Source organism: Dermacentor silvarum, chromosome 3, assembly GCF_013339745.2.
Source record: "Dermacentor silvarum isolate Dsil-2018 chromosome 3, BIME_Dsil_1.4, whole genome shotgun sequence".
NCBI lineage: Eukaryota > Metazoa > Arthropoda > Arachnida > Ixodida > Ixodidae > Dermacentor > Dermacentor silvarum.
Genome location: NC_051156.1, coordinates 185,383,496 through 185,408,109, shown reverse-complemented (window position 1 = coordinate 185,408,109; position 24,614 = coordinate 185,383,496). Strand labels below are relative to the sequence as shown.

Here is a 24,614-nt window from a genome sequence, read left to right as displayed (position 1 = left end):
TGGAGCATTTCAGAACTATGCATTGTGAAAATGTCACTGATGGCAGCTATGCTACTCGTTTCATCATATTCGTTCCTATTGGCAGAGCAGATTGAGCTGCACTGAAAATAGTAACATTAAATGTGACTTACATATACAACCTGAATGCTTCGCAGCCACTTGGCCAATGCCACCACCTCAAATTAGTACCCGTCAACACAGAGCAACTTGAATATTCTATATAGGCTTGTACTGGTGCACGCATGAATTTTTGTCCGACTTTTTTCCACCATAGCTCTACTCTGGTAAGATAGCAAGCCAAGAAGTTGAAATTAACCGAAAGCCTCCCTTGAATTAAATGATTTCATGATGCACTGAAAATACAGAAATCCGACCAAAATTTTGAAGATTCTTTAAAGGAGCTCTGAACCAATTTTTATCGAAGTCGATAAATGCATTTGAAGTTAAATTATACTATTTCAGAAATAGCTTGCCGCGAGAAGTTCTTCAATACCTTCAGCAGAAGCGGTGTTACTGGCAATCAAACAGACCGCTCGTGGTGCTTCCGCTCCTTCTTCAATGATTTGCACTGCGAAAGCTACATTGGAGCGGGGTGTGTCCACAATGCTCCGCCTACTGAACGTCACCGTGGCGTGCAGTTTAAATTTGATTTTGGATGTCCACGTCGACGCCACTATTTCCGATTTTGGCGCCTATGACGCACCAAACGCGGTTGTCCTCAGCGAGCCGCAGTGCGCTCAGCCAGTTAGGGTGTCCCAATGGCTTCCTCGCCGAGGCAGCCAGTGGACTCGTCGCGGCAGCTGTGGTATCTACGCTACGTACAACTGCAGCATTTGCTTTGTGCATAACTTCGCGGACCGCCTTTGTCCTGCGCCATTGACCGACGCATCCAACTTGCTTATTTTAAAGCGCTATCAATTACTCATCACGAAGCGAAGTGTGCCAAGGCATCTAACTAGGAGCGGCCAGGAGTGAGCAAGCGCTGGCAAGCGTGCGTGTGGTCTGACCTTAAGTTTCGCATGGTTTGAGGCTAGTTGAGTGTTCAAAACTAGTCGAAATGACCTAGACCCAACGGCTACGAAACTGATAAGCTGGGTGGCCAAAGTTTAATTCCATTGCGGGCGGCCGAGCGCTAGCAGACGATAGTCGGCTTCTTTGAGAAGTACGTAATTGCAGTATAGACCTCTTATAATGTAACTGTTTATAGTGCAGAACTGGTTACAATGTGGCCTTTCGTGACTCCCATTTACCCTCCCATAGAAGTCAGTGTATACGCATACCACTTACAGTGGAGCTGCGCGACACGAAATGTCGTTTATAATGCGGCTTCCGTGGGAAAATCCCGCCGATAAGCGCGGTAGTGAGCATGCTTCTCAACGAGGTGCACCCGCCATAGGAGAGGAGAGCAACGAGGGCGATGCGGAGGAGGAGCATGAGACTTGAAACGAAAAAAAAAAAAAAAAACGGCAGCAGCGTGATGCGGACGCGCAGTGGTTTCCGAGGCGACAGAGAAGCCTTTTGCTCGGCTATTTATCAGCGGTGCGCTTTGCACTGAACGTGGCTTCAGTTTCTGTGCACCCGTCGCAATGTGCGTCATGAAGTGTGCAGATATATTGCGCGTGCGATGCTGTCAATTTAAGCAGTGTGCCGCAAATTTCGGTTCAAGCTATTAGGCCTTATGAGCACTTGTGAGCTTCCGCCATTCGTACTAGTTTGCGCACATGTAAACTTGGTAGGCATTCGCAGTAGTTGACGCGGCTGATCGCCCGAGGAACCAAACTCCGCCAACGACGGTTTGCTGTCAGTTCAGCCCGTACGCGTGATCGCATGCGTAGTCTCCATGTAATCGTCTACGGGTACAGACATATCAAAGGCGAGCTTCCCGCGACGGCATGCCGCCTGACACCCCCGCCTGCTGGGCCTAACCAGCGCGCCTCGTTGGCGACCAAAGTTGGGGTTTGGTGCCAAGTCAACGAAATGCACTGCAATGGCTGTACGGCGCATGAGTGGAGAAACCATCTTGGTAACGAAAGTAAGAGCACGGGCAACACTCGAATGGCGGCAACTTCATCTACGGTTGCCATGTTTTCGACACCGTGCATACAAGCAGGTTTCATAAACGTTGGTGCATACACAGATGAACCACTGTACTGCACCTGAAATTTCGGTTGCCATAGTTTGTTTTTTAATTATTATTACTTTGCCTGCTTCATGCGATGACAGGGGATACTCGACATTAACCTTTCAACGTTCGTAAATTTAAACGGATGCGAAACTGCCAGTCGCACGCTTCGATTCTGGGATACGCGCGGCTGCTTGGTGTACATGTTTTGCATATGTGCAGGCCTTGAAAATTGTTTTGGTTATAGTGCGGTTATTCGCGACTCCGGCGACCTAGGTACGTTATAGGTGGTCTACACTGTATTATCGAAATTAGAAAGCAGATTTTCGCTTACTTCAGCCTGCTTATTAAATTGCATCAATAAATATACACAGTAACAGTAGAAAGAAGCGCACTAATCTAAACACCCTTTTTTTATTGATGTCAGCTGTTGGCCAATAGCAGCCGCATATGGGAATCCCTTTGAAGGAGGAGGGTTCAGGGCCCCTTTGAAGGGGCCCTGAACCCTCCTCCTTTAGTACTTGCTTCTCTCTCCTAGCTCCAAAGCCCGGCAGCCTTCGACTTAATCTTGCCAATTTCACAGACTGGTCATATAGGCTTGCTAGTGCGTAAAAATGTCCGGGGTTTGGTGCCTGGCACTAGCAGAGGGGCAGAATTTGCTCTGCCTCATTACATGCAGAATGCCAACCTGCAGTGCTTTCATGGTATTATGCAAGATCCAAGAGATTAGCAGGACTGCATAGAACTGACAAAAGATAGGAATGTCTCAACAGAAAGCTACTGTGTGCCACCTTGCAAGCATTTCAAGCTTAAAATCGTCTTTAGGACTCCGTCCACTAGCTGATGAATCTGTAACAATCAGGGCCGGTATAATGTAGCAATCCTTCCCACTTGATTCTATGCCACTCTTTTCACCCACCATTCAAGGCTAGCTGATTCTGTTGATAACGTGGGCGGAGCACTGCTCCGACCCCTGACAGAGTACTACAAGGATTGGAATTGGAATGCAATTGTTACATTATCCTGGCCTTCATTCCATAAATGACAGTCACCTACACTGCTGAAGTGCATCACTGTGGACTTGTCATTTGCCTTTCATGCCTATCACTACTATCACTGTACCACTGACTCATTAAACTAATGGTTTCTTCCTACTGTAACGAACAAAAGGGAAATTCATGCTCAACAAATTTCTAGTGAATGCAATCCTTTGAAGCTTACTAACAGTGCTACTTGGTTGTAACTGCAGCTAGTAGTCAACTGCTTTTACATTCAGGTATGATTCATCTTGTATTATTGCCATCCACTGATCTGTTCAATGTTTCTGATCTTGTCACAGTTTGCATGCATAAGCTTGTTTTACACCGTATAACTTTATTTGCCTGTTTCACCCATTTCCTTGGTCGGAGGCTGGCAGTTCTACTTTTATTGCCTGATGCAAAGGGCATGTGCTATAGTGTAACCGAGTTGCAGGGCGCGGGTTTGTCAGCAAACACCAACAAGCTCTTTGAGACACACGTGCTGTCGTGCAGTGAGCTTTGTGTTGTCTGAAGGTCTAGGTGCTGAAGTGCGGTTCTTCCACAAGAGTGCAGAGACAACACATACATCACGAATCCGCTTATATGCAAAGCCACCAATCCTGCTTCCACAGATGTGCTGGTTAACAGCTTTGTTCTCTACGAAATTGCACAATGAAAAACAAGCACAAGGATAAATACACGCCATAAAGCGCATCACTCCTTTAATAATGTAAATAGCTTTCGGGAAGCGTTCAGCTATTCGCCTACATTAACAATCATTGTTAGTGGTCTCTGCACAATTTTTTCTACTAATACTATATGCTTGGCTAAACTCGTGTAGGTAAACTAAATGATTCTGATTAGTTTACTGCATGGCAAGTGTTGGAATACTTTCAAACCAATGTGTTTGATGTGTTCCACATTTATTTCCATAAAACCAATCGTACATGCAACCAGGCAAAGCAGATAAACACAGTGCCAACATGTTTGAAACAATGGGCAAAACACACCGAGTTGCTGGTGACATCCAAAAGACCACAAAGTATCAACACAGAAGCATGTAGAGTCTAGAAAAATCCAATTTCGCTACGGCACGACACTAATAAAAGAAAAATCCAGGCACGAAGCACAATAATAAATTCGTCCAACAGTTCAAACAATCACACTTTCGTTGCAGAAATAATGACAGGCTGGGGCCTGTTCTGTCACAGCTAGCGAGTGCTATTGAACTGCAGTAGCTGTTGCTCACGCATGTTCCTTGCTTCAGTCAAGAGATTACTTTAAATTGGCGGCAGCTTCACATCAGAGCTAGGAAAACTCGTCACCGAAGTTCAAATGCGGCAAAGATGTTCTTGACATTTAAATAACATCAACTCACACAACAAAAAACCCTGGAAGTGCGAACATTCTGTAAAACTACAAATGAAATAAAAACACCACAGCATGTTCTTGTATGACTAGTAGTATGAAGTGTACAATACCAAGGTACCAACATGGGAAGTGGGGGGTTGGGAAGAGAGGAAGAAAAAGAGTGATCAAGAAATGCTAGGAGAGCAATCCGAATGTATTACAGCTTACACAAAGTGCAGATCAAATTTTTGCATGGCACTTAACAAGTCTTGGAAGCTATGTGGCTATGTCACCAAGGTCCCACGAATGGAAATACAGCTGAAACACCATATAACAGAAGGAAATCTAAAATGTTTTTAGCCAATATTGGCATATAACGAATATATGCCTATAACAAACATCGGACATAACGAAAGCATTTTCGTAACAGATTCAACTTCGTTATAACGAGGTTTGACTGTATTATCCGCTGCACTAACAGTGCAGTGTTCAGACCGTTGCACCAATAACACAGGCCTCCTCCTCATACCGTTTCAATGATTTACATACAACTTGTAGGTTAATGAAAGTGGCTATATATAAGCTTGTTGGTAGGTCATCATCAAATGATTTTACCGCAGCTAAAAGAGATGGACACAGACAGTACAGTCGGCCACATAAGTTTATGAGACATGGGATTTGCGAAAAATATTAATTTTCATTAAGCCTGGCCCCATAGCCTTGAAATCAAAGTTTTAGTGTGCAATAACCCCTGTAACCTGCACAGTAATCCATTAATCTAGAAGTGCTATGCCTTGATGGAGCAGAAATTCACATTTGCCACGGAATCCATGCCCCGTAAACTTTTGTGGCCGACTGTACATAGCACTGCACTGTCAAGTAGTCCTATGCACAGTCGGCCACATACGAGCTTGAAAAATCGGGTCAAGCTGCTTTATTGAGTTGCGTCAACCCAGCTGCGACACGTTTATCGACTTGTTCTACTGGCTCAGTGAAGTGTCCGTGAATGCAATTAAGAGTCAAAACTCTCAAAGAAGAGAGAAACCAGCTATTTCATTTACAATGTTGCCTCTGAAATTACAGCAACATTTTGGAGTCACAGAGGCCACTAAGTTTTGCACCACCCGACTTGACGTGAGACTGCACACAGCTGACAGACTGTAGAATCTGGTACATGTGAGTAGTCAAAGGACTGTGTTAAAATGGCATTGCTGGATTGGTGACCGACTTAACCTACACCTATATGGTTCATGAATAGTATGCGGCTAGGAGGTATGATAACCAGGCAACCATTTTATTATATGCTTCCCCAAGCACACCTCTCTGAGGCTAAATATAAACTGCTGCAAATGCTGCATGTGGCTATAGGACAAAGGTTAATCTTGACATACTTAGGACCAATTTTGAAACCTACAAATGTTTTTCAATCTCTTTGCGGGTTCAGCATGTATCAGTGGTGCAATGTCAAGAGGAATTTTGTAATCAACTGTCCCTCACTAAGAACACCTTCGGATCTTACACCACACAGTAAGCAGGGAAGGAATGCTTGCACTGAGAGAAGTGCCAATGCTTCCATGGTATTCCAGCACCCTAGTTAGCCACTTCTAGTGAACAAAACTGGTTTTTTGCCAGCTAGAGGTGAGCTCCATGTGAGCTCTCCAAGCAACTCGTTCAGTTCAAGTTTAGAATGCCCACAAAAGCTTCACGAGATGGGAAGCAAACAGTTTCATAGACATATGCGTAGAATTCCACCACAGAATATGACAAAAGTGAGAACTCCAGTACCTATAACACATTGGCAAAATAGTTGTGCCATCACACTGATGGTCTTTTGTGAAAAATGAAAAATACTACAAAGATGTTTACACAGCACACAGATATAAAGTGCAGAACACTACAATTACATCACTGCTTTGCGTAGTTTCATTTAATACGTGCACGCAAGCCCAAGAATGTCGTGTTAACTTGTATCCAGACCACACAAGGTAAGTTTAATGGCATTAGGTTGCAAGGCCTTATTTTCTTCAATTTCACCAATGCACTTGAACAAAGAGGATCCATGCGCATTTAACTCCATGTTTTCAATGTGTGCATAGAAATCTGCAAATATGAAACTACCAGATCTGCAAGTTTTTTTTTGTGTGTGAAAGTAATATGGAAAATGTACAAATTATAAGAACGAATTAGGACTTTTTGCAACAGGACTATGCCAATAAATTTGATTCCAATAAATAGCATAACACTGGTAAAGCATCAGAGTTTTACCAATTAAAGTGCTGAAAGTGCTGTATAAGGAATGTCAACAGCCTTTAGACAAGCACAATGTTGCTTTACAAATGCTTTGCAAAAGAAAAAAATGCGGCTTTATATGCCAAAACTGATGATGAGGCATTGGCTTATGTTGGCTCTTAGCTTAGTCCTTACTACAGGTTGCATTTGGGAGCATGCCAGTACTGCAAGGTGAATAATTTCTGGCAATCTCCTCAGACCAGCAATGCCGTTAAGGTTTCTGGCAATATATTTTTACTGGTGCAACACATGAATAGAGAGACCTTGATGCACTTCATACCATTACCTTTGCCTGTTTGCCATGGATCTCAATGTAGTTGGTTTACAAAATATGACCACCCAGAACACAGCTGTGCAGTGTAATACATGCACTAAACGTACTTGTTCACAGATCTCCGCTATACAGCAAAATTCAACAAAATGCAGTGTGTGCAAAAATAAAAAATAATAATGCAGTATTTTGTCAAGTGCTTGTGCAATGCTAATACATGTATGCTTTTTGTCAAGTATAAGAAGATGGTGTTATTGGAACTTCGTACAAATCAGTTTAGCTTCCAATAACACTTGTTCGGTGGTGGCACTGGTGTATAAACTTCATCGTGCTGGTTGGAACACTACAGCCTCACAACCATTGACACCTAAATCAACTGAGAAGTTGTCGAGGACTTTGCATGTGCATTCGATACAAATGAGTGCTATTGTCATTAGCACCAGAGAAATTAAAGTGGAAGGCCTTCGGATAGATACTTGGGTCAGCATGTGCACTTACAGCATGCAGTACAGATAACATAATCAATTCGGCCCATAGCATATATTCTTATAACCCACACAACTGCGTTTTGCGCCTACAAAAGCATACCGTAAACGAATGAAAGTTGACAGTGCGATTGCATTGCCGTTCACATATTACCCGGTGCACTAAATTTGAGGACTCGAATTTTCACTTCTGCCCAACTTTTAAAAAATGTACAGGTCAGCCACAAAGGTTTATGGGTCATGGTATCTTCAAAATGTCATTGTGCAGTAGCCTTTGCGACCTCGCAGAGATCTATCAAATTAGAAGTATCAAACCTTAACCATGCAGAAATTGACATTTGCTGTGGCGCCCATGTCTCGTAAGCTTTTGGGGCCAACTGTACGTATGTTGAGTGTGCTAACTGCATGCTTTTTGTAGTCTTTTGAGCCACATGACCTTCACCACTTGGCTGGACTTTGTGTAGGCCACCTACCCGAACTATTGCATTTAATTAATTAAGGGATGCACACAAGAGCTCTGGCTTCTGCCTGTGACATTTTATGTGAACAGTTTCTTGAAGGCGGTGCAGATGGGTGCGGTATTAGACGTGTGTGCCAGACACAAACTCCCAAAGAAAATAAGATGTACACCCGAGTGCAGCTCCAGCGCAGGCAAAAGAAAGGATATGAAAATGATCTAAATTACGGCTACGTCCCTTATAGGTGGTGTACACTTATGATGTTGATAGGAAACTTCTCAGGCATTTCCGGCACCTGCTTGCTCTTAGCTTTGCCCTTGCTATGCAAATACTATTGACAGGTGTTTTGGTGTTCACTTGTGCCCAGCTGCAACTATGATGCCAAAAATTTCAAACGGCAAAACAGACTTGAATTTTACAATGCATTTCAACTCATGAACGACATATCTGCTTCTCTGACTGCAAGCGGCAATGACCACCTGTATGCCAAAATTCAGGCCTCCGTGATCAGAATGCATCACGTATTGCGCAGACAAGGGCATGCTGTGATCTCTAGAGCCATGTGAATCTACTGAACTTTCAGAGGTTTGATGGAGTGCCATAAATTTGGAAAATGCTTGGTAAAAGGTGAATGTTTGTGCATCGCTTGCTGATCTGTTTCGCTACCATGAGCAAGACACCTGAAAGCTTGCAGTTAGTCCTACGCTAGTTTTCCGCTCTTTGTGTAGAACTGCATTCAGTGAGCGAGCTCAAAGCTGCTTGATGCAGTTTGGACACCACAGTCTTGAATTAGGTACGTGTGCAGTCACAAAGGACATATTTTCCACTACAGAGATGAGTACACAGCACGAAACATAAACGATGACTGTACTGCGTATTTATCTCTCTAGCGGTAAATAGCATGTCCTTCAGCAAACACCAACTAGGACAATCTCTTCTAGGAATCACAGCTTCACCAGAGGATGCCTGAAACTCCCATCAGTGCAACCAAAAAGCAACTGCTTGCAAACTGAGCCCTATTCTAAAGGAACACTAGCAAGAAAATGTTGTGGCTAGAGCGGCAAATTGGTGTTGTGAAATAAAGTTCTGTGCCACTTTTGCTGAGGTCAGCAAATGCAATGAGCGCAAGAGAGAAAACAATGTGAAAGTGAGAAATGAATGACTGCCCAAGATTCACAGCAGCTTCCAGTCACAGCATCTCGTGGCTTACATTGAGCCCGCTCCAATGCTGACGCTGCAGTATTGCACTTGAAGGTTCTGGTTTCATCTTATTTCTCCCCTCTTGGTTTAGACGAGTAGCTGCAATGCCCACTGGTTTACCGTGCAAGAAGGTCCAAGTAATTAGTAATGCGACATGATGGACCAAGTACGCTATTTTCCAGTCTATAAGTCGCACCTTTGTATAAGACGCACCCCCCTCAAAACGACAGTATTTCCGGAAAAAAAATGCATATAAGTCGCACCGGTGTATAAGACGCACCTGTTCATTAGGTAAGCGATTTAAAAAAAATTACAGCGACGTTTAACTCCGTGAACACAGGTCACGTGCAAGCGTATGGGTACCGATAGCAATGTTATGGCCACTCCAGGCGCATTTCTGCTATGGCCACTTCAGGCGCATTTCTGCAGTCGTGGTCGCCGCGCACCGTATGCTGTATGTGCAAGTGGAAGCGTGCGACAGTGAGCCGAATCACGCACAAGGGAGGAAAGTGGGAAGGCAGCGCAGGAGGGAGGGGGGGTGGCTTGTATTCTGGTAGCAACTGCGTGGTTTGTGCAGCGGCGCGTGCCGTATCTTGACAGTGATCTGCAGATGCGACAACTTCGGGGTCCGTCGACTGGCAGTTGGCCTGCCGCAGCTTGCGGTGCTGCTCCATCCTTCTCGGGAACTCGAGCACGAAAAAAATGCGGTACCTCAATAGCGTGCACGGAACTCGTAGCAATTAGGTCAACCCAGCATGCTTCGCGTGGCCATAACATCGAATCCGATTTTGACAGCAGTTTTTCAGAAAAAGAAAAAAAAAAAGAAACGTACACAAGTCGCACCGTTCTATAAGACACACCGACGAAAAATTCAGAGAAAAACTGCATCTTATACACTGGAAAATGCGGTAACGCTAGCTCACTTTGGCTGTTTAAAACAAACTTGCACATTCGGACGTCATGCCCGTTTTTACAGAGTTTAGTGCATCTGTGGTGGTGCAGCCCCCCTAGTGTGCATGATTAGGATCAGCCACATTTCAAGTCGTGATGCAATTGCTGCACGGAGTATATCGTGGAGGTTATCTGACGAAAACGAAACCCTAACGCACCATTTAGTTTTGAGTGCTGGAATTCAAGAGGAGGGGCACATTTGTAACGAAACAAGCAGTTATACCTCAGTGGGTCCTGTCAAATGTTTAGACCATGACATGGAGACAACACCAAACATAAACCACAGAGATAATCACAGCGAAAATGGCATTATTTGTCCTTGTGTTTGGCATGCTCCTGCATTCTGTATGACAAACTAGCTCCTCAAACATCCTTAGTTTCCTCTACCATGACTAACTATGAAGGCAGTGGCAAGAGCTTGTGCTCAGAAAGCTTGGCTAGAAGTGACCCAGTTGAAACGGAGTCTCGCTCTGCTGATATGCTGGCCTTGCAGTTTCCTCGCCTGCACTGCCAGCATATCAGCAGAGCGAGACTTCATTCTGAAAACATAACAGGTTACCTTTAAAATCTGTGAACCGTATCAAGTCCAATCTTCTTAGCTGCTGAGATTTCCTGTGAAAGAACCTCAGATGGTTAAAATTATTATGCAGCAACTATGGCATCCCTCATATTTTGGCTATGGTTTTATGGCTTTACAATGTAAAAGCCCACTCATACAATTAACTAATCAATAAACCATATATTTCGATTGGCTGAAATTTATAGATTGCTGTTGTTCATGATCAAAAGAGAGAGAAAAAAAAGAGGGGGCACGTGGGAAAAACATGTCAAGCATAGGGCCTTCCATCACATGCATGGAATGTTTGTCAACATGAACTGTGGATATGAATGACAGCTGTCTGACAACCTCCATCTCACAAACTCCTATTTGAGAATGTTAAGCACTGCCATAGAAGTGGCCACAATACGGCAGCACTGAATGCCTGTAAAGTCTCATACATGTGATGAGCTCTGCACATCGTTATGAGCAACATGTGCATGTTGTAACTATGACATCATGGCCACATAAACTACAATGCAAACAATCAGCTCTGTGGTTTCACAAGCAGGAAGTGCACGAGAGCTGTAACCACTGTGACGAACGGTGCCAAGCTCTAGAATGTGCACTAACCCCTGTATTCATATATGTTCCTCAGCTCAACGCTGTACCTCAACTCTAAATAGTCGGAAGCTGCAGCTTCGGCTGAAACAGTCACTATGTTTCAACACTGCTCCTTCAAAATCTCTACCGAGAGGTTTCAGTTGAAAAGAACCTTTCCACACCACCGACTTCGAGTAGACTGCAAAAGTGCTTAATAGCAAAGTGCAGCTCAGCGACTACTTAGAGGTGTTTATGAATCGCGGTGATCACTTCAGCAGACAGGCGCTGCACCCCTTTTATGAAATTTGAGTGCAAGGTCGAGTCGAGAAATGTTGAAAAATACAGCCTCAAGTACCTCATTTTCAGCGGAATGGTGGTGCTTGTTGCGATCTGTGTGAGGAAGCTGCCTTAACGTTCTTTGAACACTGCTGGTAACTACTGCAGCCGTCATTTTTGCTCTAGGAGTCTATCTCTCTTGACACCATTAAAACAGCACAAAGGACGAGCCATTCTTTCGCCCACTAACTGGTCATCCGATCGTCACACTGAGACCGCTTTAACAAAACAGTAATGTACTCACTAAGTGTGTTTCAGGAATATAACTATAATCGAAACACTTCCAAACAAAGCTAAGGTAACTTGCCCTCTTTCAAATAAAACTAAACTAAGTGTTGTTAAACTAGGAAAATGCCATCGTGCTTTTTAAAGGACCTTCGCAACGGACTACTGCTGAGCCTGCACATTATTTGAATCGCAGACTTCTGGAGTGGCATTCTCACTGAATCACTTTCAGGGATATCATTTTCCGTCAACGCTGACTGGCCAAGTTAGCGACCAGAACACCTGCCTCTTCTGCAGGGCGTTGCACCAGATGCCAGGCAGTTTAAACAAAATTGAAGGTATCCCCAAAAGTGACTGACCGAGAATACAGCTCCTCCCCTCCTCTTGTCGAAAGCCGGTAACCACGATGGTGCAGGAGAAGGTTTGGTGCAGCAAATGTATAACAACTATGATACTTTCCCAGCCCTGCATACCATATGTGCACGAATATACCACAAGGCTCGATTCTCTAACAACTGAAAAAAATAAATAAAAATTGCACAGTGCACACAAACTCTGTGACAGCTTCGCTTATGCTTATTGTGAACAGGTTTTGTGCACATAATTGGCTACCATTGCTACATGTTCGGCATCTTTGGCTGGCACTGGCGATTTATGCAAAGTCATGATAAAAAGCACCCGTGATGATTGCCACAGTGCTATGGGAAGCCTTGGCACAGGTCCCCAACATTCATGGTCATCGGAGATCAGTTAAATGTATGCAACAAAAAGCTGGGAAGTGAGGCGATTCTAGGGGCAGTAAGCCTCATTTATGCAGCTGTTTTCTGCACCATCCCATGACTGTCGCCGCCTTCCATTTGGCTGGTTTCTCCTCTGGGAGGCCGCATAGTTTTCGCTTCTACAGTTGCATCACCATGTCTCTGATGAAGCTCCCCACGTTGGAAACTGAGCCAGTGGAAAATTCCCGCCGAGAGTCCTCACAGGCACCAGTTACTACTTGTTGAGAAACCTGTTTATGTTTTTATACTTGACGGTTGAAAATTATTTTTACGTCATTTCGCATGCATGCTGAGTTATTCAAATTGTAATATATATGCAACCTTCACACTCTGCTCTTGCTGTGTCATTTGAAAACTGCTCTACCGCATCTCTGGCACGTTTTCTTCCCATGATGGTGGTGGAACATACAGCAGCTGTGTGTGAGGCCTTACACAGAGAACAGCTATGCCACAGGGACTGCCAAGTAAACAGACATTTTGACAGCAGATTCCAAAATATCTCCCATTCCAGAAATATATAAACCTAGACAACAGAATAACGGCTTGTAAAGACTATAAGTATGTACTAATTATAAGATGTGTGCAGTCAAAACTTTCCCGCTCCATGCTTCTCCCTCACCCACACATCTACTTGGCGATGCATGCTGTTCACGAACCCAAGAGAGCTAATGCCTAAAAGAGAAAGAAGAAAAAAAAAAAGTGCACACACATTATCATGATCACTTGATGCTGCATACAGCAAGCACTGCCCATGTCTCAGAAAAATGAAAGTGGACAGAAATAACATGCACCTAAACAACGGCTGTTCTTTCTATCTATTGGCATTGCTTGGCTCCTCTTGTTGCCCGTGGATGGTGCAAAATGGTAAAGTTGGGTTCTCGCTACAAATTTTGAAACCTAACTGTATTGGGAAGTACCCTTATGAAACATCCGTGAGGAAAGTTTGTGTTCTTTTTATACAGCTCCAATGCTTGGCAATCACATGTAGTGCAATGAGAGGGGAAATCCCCTGCTGTGGACACCTTAACTATTCTATGGCAGACAGAACCATACCTGCCAAGTTCGGAGAAACTTAATGCAGGAGATCTTCCGACCGAGGGGGGGGGGGGGGGGTCAGTCGGTAACACCCTCCCACTGTCAATATTTTCAAGTACTCCCAGATGAACTTCATTACAATTTTATTTACAGCTATACAAATGACCACATGAACATCAAGGTCTCACTTTTGCAAGCATTTTGCTGTTGCTAATTTTGCCTTCAAAAATTCTTTAAAATTTAAATTCTCGGGTCTTGCGTCCCACAACCACCATCTGATTATGAGGGACGCCGTAGTGGGGGACTTCGGATTAATTTGGACCACCTGGGGTTCTTTAACGTGCACCCAATGAATGATAAACGGGTGCTTTTTCATTTCGCCACCAACGAAATGTGGCCGCCGCGGCCGAGATTTGACCCCGTAAGCTCATGCTTAATAGCGCAATGCCAAAGCCACTAAGCAATCACAGCGGGTGTTAAAAAATTATTCAGATAATGATTGATTGTAAGAAATTCCATTTCTTTCACATTTTGAGAGGTTGACGTTTCCCAGCGACTTGAACTAGCGGCACTGTGTCCTCATATTTTTGACGATGTTAAATTGCTGTTCGCACTCTGCATTGCTCTCTGGTATCAACAAAATACCCAGCGTCACTTCGGCTGAGCACTACATTAAATATACTTGAAGATACTTTTGCACTAGCGCTCCTTACTTTTAAAGCCATGACTGACCGTAGGCCTATGCAATGCCAGAGCGGCTGACGCCGAGGAGAACGATGGAGAGTCTAGTGTTGCTCGTTGCGGAAGGCAGCATTCGCTGGCTAGCTTAATGAGACTAGGGCCACTAGGGCACCCAACAACCCCATCAGCGTAAGGAGCGGCTCTGCGGTTAACGAAATAGCACATGTATAGGGTTTCCCAACTACTTTCTTAATTTTGCGCGATGAACATCTAACTGATTAGATTGGGTTTGATTTTTTTTTTTTTGCCAATGTGGCCTGACAAAGCGCTAGACGTGGGAACAGGACACAACAGCAATTTCCGGGAGATTTTCCTGTCAACCGTACAACCAGAAGAAATGGTCCAAATCCGGGAGACTTGGCAGGATGCAGAACCATCAGCACCCTCCCCTCGCCATCACCAGTGCTCCCTGGTGGTTTCCCTCTTAAGCACAGACTCAGCTTCGGTGATCTGACTAGAACTGGTGTATTCAGCATAACACAGCCGGCAAGAAATAAAGAGGTATTTTGTGTTGAATTCGTAAGATGGTTCCAAATATGGATTGTGCAAGACACATTTCAGGCAGAAAGTGCAAAAAAGAAGAAAAAAGAAATCTAGTTATATTCGTGCAAATATAGTAACTACACTGCAAACTTCTCATCTTTGTTTTGTTGTTGTTTCTGTCGATGTGCTTGTGAAAGTGCATCATTCTCCAACACAAGCAAACCGCCAAATGGTAGCATTTCGTACTTGGAAACTTGAAATAGGCCATAAAAGACTCCGAAGGACTGGAACACGTTAAGAGGCTCAGAGGAGTGTTTCACAGCCCCTTTAAGGCTCTCCTGCAGAGGTCGTTAAGGAGTGTACGTCCTGACTCCACAACCAAGCCGAGATAACACTACAGATAGTATATCACGTCATCTTTCTGCTCATAGCCACAGTGACGCCCGAGGGCATGTATCGCAGTCACTCTTAAACTAAGCCAAAGTGGCTGCTTGGGAATGGGCAAGAGATAGTGGCGCACAACTCTGCAACAAGCTACGGCACACTCATCAGCAACAAAGTTTGGCGGCCTACATGGTCAGCAGCTGGTCGTCCCTGTCTTCGTCCGGGCGCAGCGGCCTGTCATCAATGTCCCGGTAGGAGCGATGCTCGTCAGAGGAGTCACACTGGCATCGGCAGATGTAGTTGCAGCCATCCTGAACAGAAGTGGGTGTGGGTACATTCAGCCGACGGTGTACGTGCCAGAGAAGAAAAGATGTATTCACACGAAAAACCCGACTGCGGATGAATCGGTCACATGACAGCTAAGGTGCAAGCAGTTCCTCTGCAGTGAGCATAGCATTCATACATCAAAGGAAAAAGGCAGGCGACAGTTGGGACTAACGAGACTTTACTCTTGCACTGAAGCCAGTTTTATTTTTAAATCTTTTGGTAAAGGTACCAAGTATGATTTGACTGAGAAATGTCATGAGTTGGTTTGCATTGAAAAGGTGAGGGAATCAAGAATAGGAGATGCATGATCACACATTACTTACTGCACAAGCCGAAGGCCCAAGTTATGTCATGAGAACTCAGGGCAGCGATAGGTGGCACATTGTCCATGCATACCCTTTCAAAAGTTTCTGGGTCATTTCATGTTTCATTGCAGCTGCTATTAGGCCATGCAAGGAGACTTGTGGGACACTTACAACCATATTCCGGCTCGATCACATTTGGCATATTACATTCGGTGCATGTTGATTGGCCAAGCCAGCAGAAGTAGATGTGAAGAAAGGTGCTTACATGTCCACAAGTGTTATTTTGACTTCACCTTTTTCCCAAATCTAGTGACACCATGACCGCTACTCCAGTGAGGTGCAGTGCTATACGTCAAATTGCACAAAGGTGAAAGTATCCCCGAGAAAGATCATTTGAGAATATAGCGCCTGGCACATCAACGCTGTTGAGGTTGAGGATGCAAGTTCTCCTCATACTACACAACTTTCACAGTTTCCTCTGGTCACATGAATAAATTACTGTACACTATGTCAGCAATGACCTTCTTGGCCAATGAAACACCTACAGGTACTCTAAGGTTGCATAAACCATAAGTGCTGATGCACTGCTACCACTTGCTAGTACATAAGGGACACACACAATGAAAGCTACACAAGGAAACTTTTCTTCAATGTAAACTTTAATTTGGAAGCGCTATTAAAGGGGCCCTCAAACACTTTTCAATCTTTTCAAGCCACCGTCTCTCTGTTGCAGGTTGCGCAGACTGATGGTTGAAGATGCTTCTAGCGTAGGTCAAAGCACCAATATCAAAATATTTAATATTTTAATCACGTGGACAAATCATTACATCACTGCAGATTGCATTGTCGCCCAGAGGCGCTCACCAGAAGCATCATCGACTTCACCACTGGCTCGACCGTGATTGGTTAAAAATAAAGTTGCAGATAACCACTGCACTGCAGCAAAATCGTGATAAATTAACATTTATTTTTATTTTTGTGTGCCGTACTAAAATTTGAATATTACCACAACGCAGTTGTTAAAAAAGAAGTCACTACAACTACAAAACATGGTAGGGGAGCTGGCAGTTATTTCGCCTCTGGCCTCTGAGCATTGCTCTATGTTATAGAGAAGTGCACACATGAGAAGTTCACACTAAAGCTTCTCTTGCTTATGTACGCTTGTGAGCAGCCTTGTCGCCTCAATGCCTCGTTTTGGACGCACAATAGACTCACGCGTCGCAAGTATCACTCCTCGATGCATCGTTGTTGCCGCACCTGTTTTGTTTGCGGTGCTGTGCTGAACTGCCAGCACAAGCTATGAAAGAAGAAAAGAGACGTTGTGCAGTCCCAGGATACTCAACCAATAGTGGCAACCATAAATCTCCTAGAATGTGCAAACTGCAGTTTTCTACCATGGTAATGATGTCATCAGCACATCAGAGTAAACGGAATCCGTGAACAAGAACATGTAGGCAACCATGGTGCGAAAACTTTCGTTACGTAGGTGCTTCGAGCTCTTGCCATTGACAGCGAGTGGTTACATCAGTAGGGGAGAGAACTGGGAATAGGAGACCACGCAAAATTTGAGTTGAGGGCATGCACTTTTTTTCTGTTTTTTAAAATCCTTGGCTGAATCACTTCGGTCTGTGAACCCCTACGCTGCCATTCTTGTTGCATTCATCGCTCCACCCGTCAACATACGCAACCTGCAACCATGATGATGATGATCTATGGATTTTATTGGCGCAAGGGCCAGGTATGGCCAAAGAGTGCCAGGCAAAAAACAATGAAGAGATTCTCGAAGGTGAAAACGTGACAATTATCAGAGTTGTGAATCTGAATGGCGAATGGCATATGTAATTTGGCTGTAGAGAAGCCTAAAAATTAGTCACTGTAAAGTGCCTAAAAGATACAGGTTTTAAAATAATGACAATGACTAGTGACGTATACTATGAGCATAAAAGTTATATTACAAAGGGATAATTAATCGAACGTATGAGTAAAAATAGCACTCGTACCTCACCAGTGGGCCCTTGAATGCGAGGGCTGGGAGGCACGTACTTTAGAGAAATGCAATCGTATCAGTAGCCTCTAGTGAGAGGATATGCTACCTATACCTTGGGCCGATAACATTCAGTGTTCCAATCTCTCTTAAAAACGTTAAAACTAACTTAGTGTCAAAGAGTGGCTCAATGCCGAGAAACATTGCCGGATGGAGGGGAATGTGCAGTCTATATGCCATAGCAAAGTACCTTATTCTTTGAGCTTAACCTGCAACCACAAAACGGTTGTTTGAAAAGCGTTTGAGGGCCCCTTTCAATAGAAATACATAACCACTTCATGATGATATGCCAATAAATTTGGTGAGAATAAAGAAAGTGGTAACCCACCTAATTCAGTGTTACTGCCAAAATTTCAATACTGCATAGTAAAGGACATTGCCATTAGTTTCAATTCTCTTTTAAAGTAACGTCTCCTAAAATTGATTTATTTAAAAGTACTGCAGGCAGCAAAGGCTGGCCAAACAGAGAGGGTTAAGGAGTTAATATAGACAATGTTCAATAGGATCTACAGTAATACACTCTACAGAAGTGCTGCACCCTAACTGCAGTCACAACAATATGCTGCATATGCAGCGTAGCCATGGGACTGTTTTATAATGGTCCATTTAATTGTCCATTCTTTTCGGCTCTTCATCATTGGCCCTGGCAAAGTCGTGCCATCATTAACTCTGCGACCAGGCATTCAACACAACGAATGATAAGAATGGGAACTAACTGTAGCAGAGTATGTGACTGGGCTAGCTGGTGATCCATGATGCAAATTCACAGTGCAGAAACAAGACAAGGACATGAATTTACATCATGGAAAATGAGATGGATCATTACATGTTACGACCACTGCTCGTGTTCTTGGCTATCGCTTCGCTTATCAGTGTTTCTGGAATATGTCGGCAGAGCACTGCTAGCCTCCAATTCAGTGCAACGCTTTTCACTGGACAGCAGCACAAGGAAATGCTTTTGTGATGTTTCTAAAGCGTCCGCTAGCATTGCGGTTTTGAGTGTTGTGCGAAATCGGAGGCTTGCAGTGCCTGAACGTTCACAAAACGCTACAGCGAGTGTGCATGATGACAGAGATTATGAATTAGCATTGACAGCTGCGTTGAAGAAAGTAGTCATCTCAGTGACAAAAAAGTGGCAGAAAACACTCTTCTGCAGCCCTTCGGCAGTGTGCAGCAGACTTTTAGATCGACTTACCCAATGGTTAGTAACATCACACCCCAGCCTTTCCTGGCAGCCAATGTTAGCCGTGACGGCGGACAATTATTATGATAAAGTATAAGTGCAGCTCTCACTTCCAACTTCATTCCTCATTGGTGTTCCTTTAACATAACAAGTTTTTACCGAGTATGTAAGTGCTTAACACTTGGCAAGCTTGTTGGAGCATACTAATGCTGCCAGTGAGAAATGTGTTATCACAGTTCTCCAACAGCAAATAAGATTAGCAGGTGGCCAGCATTACAGTCAAATCCATTTATAATGAACTTGCAAGGGCCAGCAAGTTTAGCATGTAATTCATTGCATCGGTTTAATAACTGACTCGTAAAAACACAATTTAAGGTTGGTGAACGTAATTTTTCCGAAGGGAACTCGCTTGGCTTGAAAGGACACTGAGCAACTGTTAACTGTTAGGTCAACGCTTTAACATAACAAATCCGCATGTCCAATGGCTGGTACACACAGGCCCCGCCTCCCAAACCAAGCCAGCTGTTGTATACAGTCAACTAAAACCTCATGGACTGCAGGCTCTGAGAAGAGCCAAATATCTGAGCAGCCTCGGAACACAGCCTGGTATTCTGAATGCCCAGCCTGTACAACACTACTGCTATATAACTGCTGTATAAGTGAACATAGATTACATAGTGTTGCACGATTTTACTGGGTATGGTCACAAATGGTCCCAAACTGCCTTTTTTTGAAATTCTTTTTTTTTTTTTCAGATGCCATAAACTTTTGTGGTTGACTGTACATGTGATTCAAGTTAGTCAGGTTTGACATAATTGGGTTTAAGAAGAAGACGCAAGAGGGCCCATGCAAAGTCAAGTTCACTCACAGCTTGAAGGTTGCCACAATCCTTCCAGAAACTATAGTTTGGAATCTGCTCCAGGCCTTTTGCTCCAACAACAATGCGCTTGTACAGGAAACCGAGGAGCAGGTAGCTGCCAGCCACTGTGAAAAACCTGTAACAGGGAAGCATTTGTCACTCGGCTACAGCTGTGGTGAATTCCATGATAGGTAACATTTAGCTTCAGTTATCTGCAACAACTCGAAACTTTTTTTCAAGCTCTACATACACCATGGAAAATTTGTGGCCATCTGATGCTAAAGAGGAACACTGAAGGCTTGCAAACAAGGAAAAGACAATGTCATAGTGACTGGCTACGTTTGAGAAACCCGCCGTGGTTGCTCAGTGGCTATGGTGTTCGGCTGCTGAGCACGACGTCGCGGGATCGAATCCCGACCATGGCGGCCACATTTCGATGGGGGCGAAATGCGAAAACACCCATGTACTTAGATTTAGGTGCACGTTAAAGAACCCCAGGTGGTCCAAATTTCCGGAGTCCCCCACTACGGTGTGCCTCATACTCAGATCGTAGCTTTGGCACGTAAAACCCCATAATTTAATTTAATTTACGTTTCAGAAATGATGCAAGTAAGTCTTGCCTGAAGCTTGTGGCTTGCGTGGGTACAAGTACAACTACCATGGTAGGCAAGGAGGCTTGCCCACCATGATTACAACCATCTGTTGCATGCTGTTACTATTTGATGATGCAGGTTTTCACTTCAAATCTTAGCATGCACAAACTGTTTTCGTTACAATAGTGTCATGCACGAATGTGGCAAAGGGTCTGAGCAACACTAGCGAGAACAAATAAAGCTATTTTCAAGCAAAAATGTACAATAATCTTATCATCATCAGCCTATATGATCTTCTGCTATCCTGCAAATGTGCTCGATTTATCAACTACTATATTGCAGATTCCCCAGATGCAATCCCAATAACCGGAATCTCATTGATACGATCTTCACGGGAACCGGAAAACAAAAGGTATCATCCGAAATACATTGCTCCTATAAGACATTGGATCGGGAAAAGAGCAAGAAACGTATTATTCCGAAAAACATATTATGCAGAATCGTATCAACGAGATACCACCGTACAGGTACTAGACTCTACCCCATCTTCTATAAAGAAGGGTAATGTTTCCAAGACATCTCGGTTGAGCCGAACACAATATGTTGCCAGCACTAAGTCTCACAGCTGCATTTCAGAGGCCGTATTATAGATCAATCACTTTTGGAGCTTGTTGACTGGCTAAGCCAGGGGAACTGCATGTAATGAAAAGAGCAGCATACCCCACTAACATTATATTTATACTCTGCAGGTCCAGAGTGCACCGATGGGATACTTGTTGCTCCAGTGAGGCAACTTCTCGGTTTCTTCCTTATTCTTTCATGAATCTACCTCTACCTTGGAAGTCCCAGCAGAACTCATTGGTGTAGTTGAAAGTTCAATGGAATATCGTCTGGTCAGGCAAGATCATTGTTAAATAGGAGTGAAGCAGGTCGTTGACCGTTGTGAAAACAAGATCATGTTTCGAGATCTGTACGGATCCCTTGTAGACATTCTTGCTGAACGTACGAATAATTTCCTTTTGACTATGGCCCCTTCAGACAAAGCATCCACTGTTCGTGGACGCAACCTACTTTTGCTATTGCTAGGCAGTGGTAGCAAGGAATAGAGCACAAATATTAAGTTTCGGGTGGATTGAACATTCTGCTAACCTATATTACTTCCATTTTACTTTTGAGTGATATGTATCGTTGCAGAGTACCGCTTTGGTGAAGGCACTATTAGTATGTTTTACGTGACGCTTGACGTACGACATGTCGGTAGCAACCTCGAAATCTTTTTTTTTCTTTCTTGAAATGCTGGTGGCCAATAAGTAACTTGTGCATGTAATTTGAGCGGGTGATGCAATCCTTTTTATGAAGAAACAACATGACTGACTTTACAATATTTAAATATTTAGTTACTCTGTAATTATGATGACTTATCATAAAATGCACAAAGAGTCATTCTACCACCTTGATTTGCTTTCAGTGGAGTCTGAAGCACTCTGGCATAAAATTACCTATGTTTCACACTTGTATCGACAGTCGATCATAATTCGTGTCTGAAGGGAAAAGTCAGTGATTTGTTTCATTCCTAAAGAAAAAGCTCATTGGTTCAAATAATATAATGCATGTACTCACAGTATGCAAAATACAGCACCGCCACTGAGGCCATGATGATGCTGCTCATGTTTCTCCTTTGAACAAACGACACTGCTGCTGATCACAAAAAGGAAAGAGCACGCCATCTCTCCCGCACGGCCACTGGACGCAATTTGAAGGGAGCCCTGAAACGAAGCAGAATGACCGTCCAGTGAGAGAACCGACAAGTTATGGCAGAAGTTACAGATGTATATATGTTCAAAGTGGAAATTCCTTTGTCATTCAGGGCATAATAGCAGCAAAAGGGTGGCTTTTTGAAAAGAAGTACCTGCAGTCATTGTTATACTTAAGAAGCACTGTGTGTGGCACTGTCAGAATGCCTTTGACTGTTTCACATTTTGTTTCTTGGCAAAGTACAACACACAGATGGCCTTAATTTTTTATACTGATCCTGCACTGAACCAAGTGAGCTAATTTTAACAAACTACATCATACACATAACTGCCAACCTGTGAACATTAAAATAAAAAATAAAAGAAAACACTGCACTTAGAAAAGAGGTGGGAGGGGGCAGGGGGGATAATAAGTACAGTATTTTTTAAAGCTTCTCGTAACCACAGGCATTTTATAGGATACATGCACAATTTGTTAATGTTAATTTACCTTTGGACACTGCAGCAGCAAACTTGGAACAGCAGAGACTGGCAAGCAACACACTGTTGTAGATCATAGTTACTCTTTCAACAACCTTGCCATTGCTGATATTGCCTGCTTCAGAAAATCGCCTGAATTAACTTGCTCGAAGCAAGTACTATTCTGGAGTTTTTTTGACATCAGAATACTTCCAACAGAAGACCTAAGACCTATGAGTGAAGCTTTCTTGCAAACGTCATTTATTTTTTTTTTGTAAAACGAGTCCAAATTCATCAACATTGCAGAAAATTAGGGAGCGTTGGCAGATATATGTATACATAGTTAAGTGCAAATAAAAATTGAACGGAAGCATGTTAAGATTCAGGATGACAAGCGATGTGCATGTGATGTGCTTTTGGAAATAACTTTCTTATGTAAGGAAAACTAGACACGTGAATAAAGGTACGAAAAGTGAGTGAAACTGAAATGTTTCAAATACAAGCAAGCCTAGCAGATTTATGAAAGAATACCACCCGCTTGGAAGCTGACAAGTGAATGCATGTTTACACCAAACCCAACAATTTCCATCCTATTTTGAACACTCAGCTGTAGTCAACACAGCAGTACACTTATCACAAGTGGTCTTCATAATGCCCCTTTTCTGGGATAACTTACGTGATGCTCGTTTGGACTGCAGATGACTGCAAACTGGACTTCACGCGACGAGTTGTTACAGGATCCATTATAACGATCTCCATTTTTATAAGTGACTAGAGTCCATCCAGCTGAAAATAACATTATGGCCTCGATTAGTAGGATTCTCGGTGCACTGCCGTGTTCGCTTGTGTACGACAAGGAGCAGAGGGGTAAAAAAAAAAAAGAAAGAGACGAAGACAAGAAAGCGCGATCCTTCAAATTTCTAAACAGAAAAATCAGACTTACGGGCTCCAGATAGCGTGGTAGAATTCAGCTGGCCTAACACAACTGTTTGATTGCCTTTATCGCCAATGACATGCTGAATCGCTCCTACTTGTGGCGCCGACTTGTTGACGCTCGCGCAGACGCCGATTTCGTAGACATTTTTCAGTTTACCGTCTACCCTGTCCTCGACAGTGAAACTGAAACAGAAGATAAAAGTAACAGCAAAAGAAATGAACGGGCGTGTCCACATCTGGCGACAGCTTAGGTTTCGTGCGCTCTTCACGTACGTTCGCCAAGCGGGATGACTGTGCAGCGCATTAACGTCAGTAATATTTCATTTCCACAGCATGCACCGATGAACAAACATTACTGCACTCTGTGGCAAAGATCAGCAGTGATCGCGATGAAAACATGGCAAGGCTCGCCTCGTTAGTTTTGCATTCCGCGAAGAAATTTGAGCGAAATCATGCGTTAGACTGAAAATTCTGATGTGAGAAGCTTACGTTTCGCCCTTCAAGTCGTGCAACCCTTCTAAAAGCGCTTTCTCCGATTTCGAGTCCTTGTTCAACAGCGTGCAACCTGGCGTTTCGGCTACGATACACGGCAGAAAGGCACACATGGCCAGTAAGAAGCATAGATAATCATTGTTTACGCTGCGCGAAAACATGCTGGCATACTTCGCCCGACATGCGATTGCGAGCACCGGCTGAAGCTGGCTGAAGTGCTCGCGAGCTGGCTTGAAACGGCTGTGCGGCTTTGTTTTTTATGTGACGCCAGAAATAGCGCCATCTGTTCAACCGATTGGGACACAATATTAAGGTAACAAAAATTAAGTTTTGAGTGACTTTATTTGTGAATAATTTCTACACATTGCTCGAGCATTGGAAACTACGTAAAGT

At 43.6% G+C, this 24,614-nt stretch overlaps 1 protein-coding gene across 1 annotated transcript; it reads right to left on the bottom strand.

The window, feature by feature from the left end:
- Positions 1-4,047: 4,047 nt before the first annotated feature.
- Positions 4,048-24,436, bottom strand: LOC119446237 (cation-dependent mannose-6-phosphate receptor). The gene is made up of 7 exons (XM_049664022.1): positions 24,219-24,436; positions 23,737-23,912; positions 23,470-23,579; positions 22,201-22,346; positions 19,997-20,123; positions 15,459-15,580; positions 4,048-13,298 (listed from the first exon to the last, which is right to left on the bottom strand). Exons 1-7 carry the CDS (start codon positions 24,380-24,382, stop codon positions 13,292-13,294), a joined length of 852 nt encoding a protein of 283 aa, XP_049519979.1. The 5' UTR covers positions 24,383-24,436; the 3' UTR covers positions 4,048-13,291.
- Positions 24,437-24,614: the final 178 nt, after the last annotated feature.

Excerpts from the sequence above, each read along its gene's own strand:
- LOC119446237 (XM_049664022.1), bottom strand. The coding sequence starts at position 24,382 with ATGTTTTCGCGCAGCGTAAACAATGATTATCTATGCTTCTTACTGGCC. Across the intron at positions 23,580-23,736 it reads TACCACGCTATCTGGAGCCC|CTGGATGGACTCTAGTCACT; the intron begins GTAAGTCTGATT and ends TGTTATTTTCAG. Across the intron at positions 22,347-23,469 it reads GCAGTCCAAACGAGCATCAC|GGCTCCCTTCAAATTGCGTC; the intron begins GTAAGTTATCCC and ends GCTTCGTTTCAG.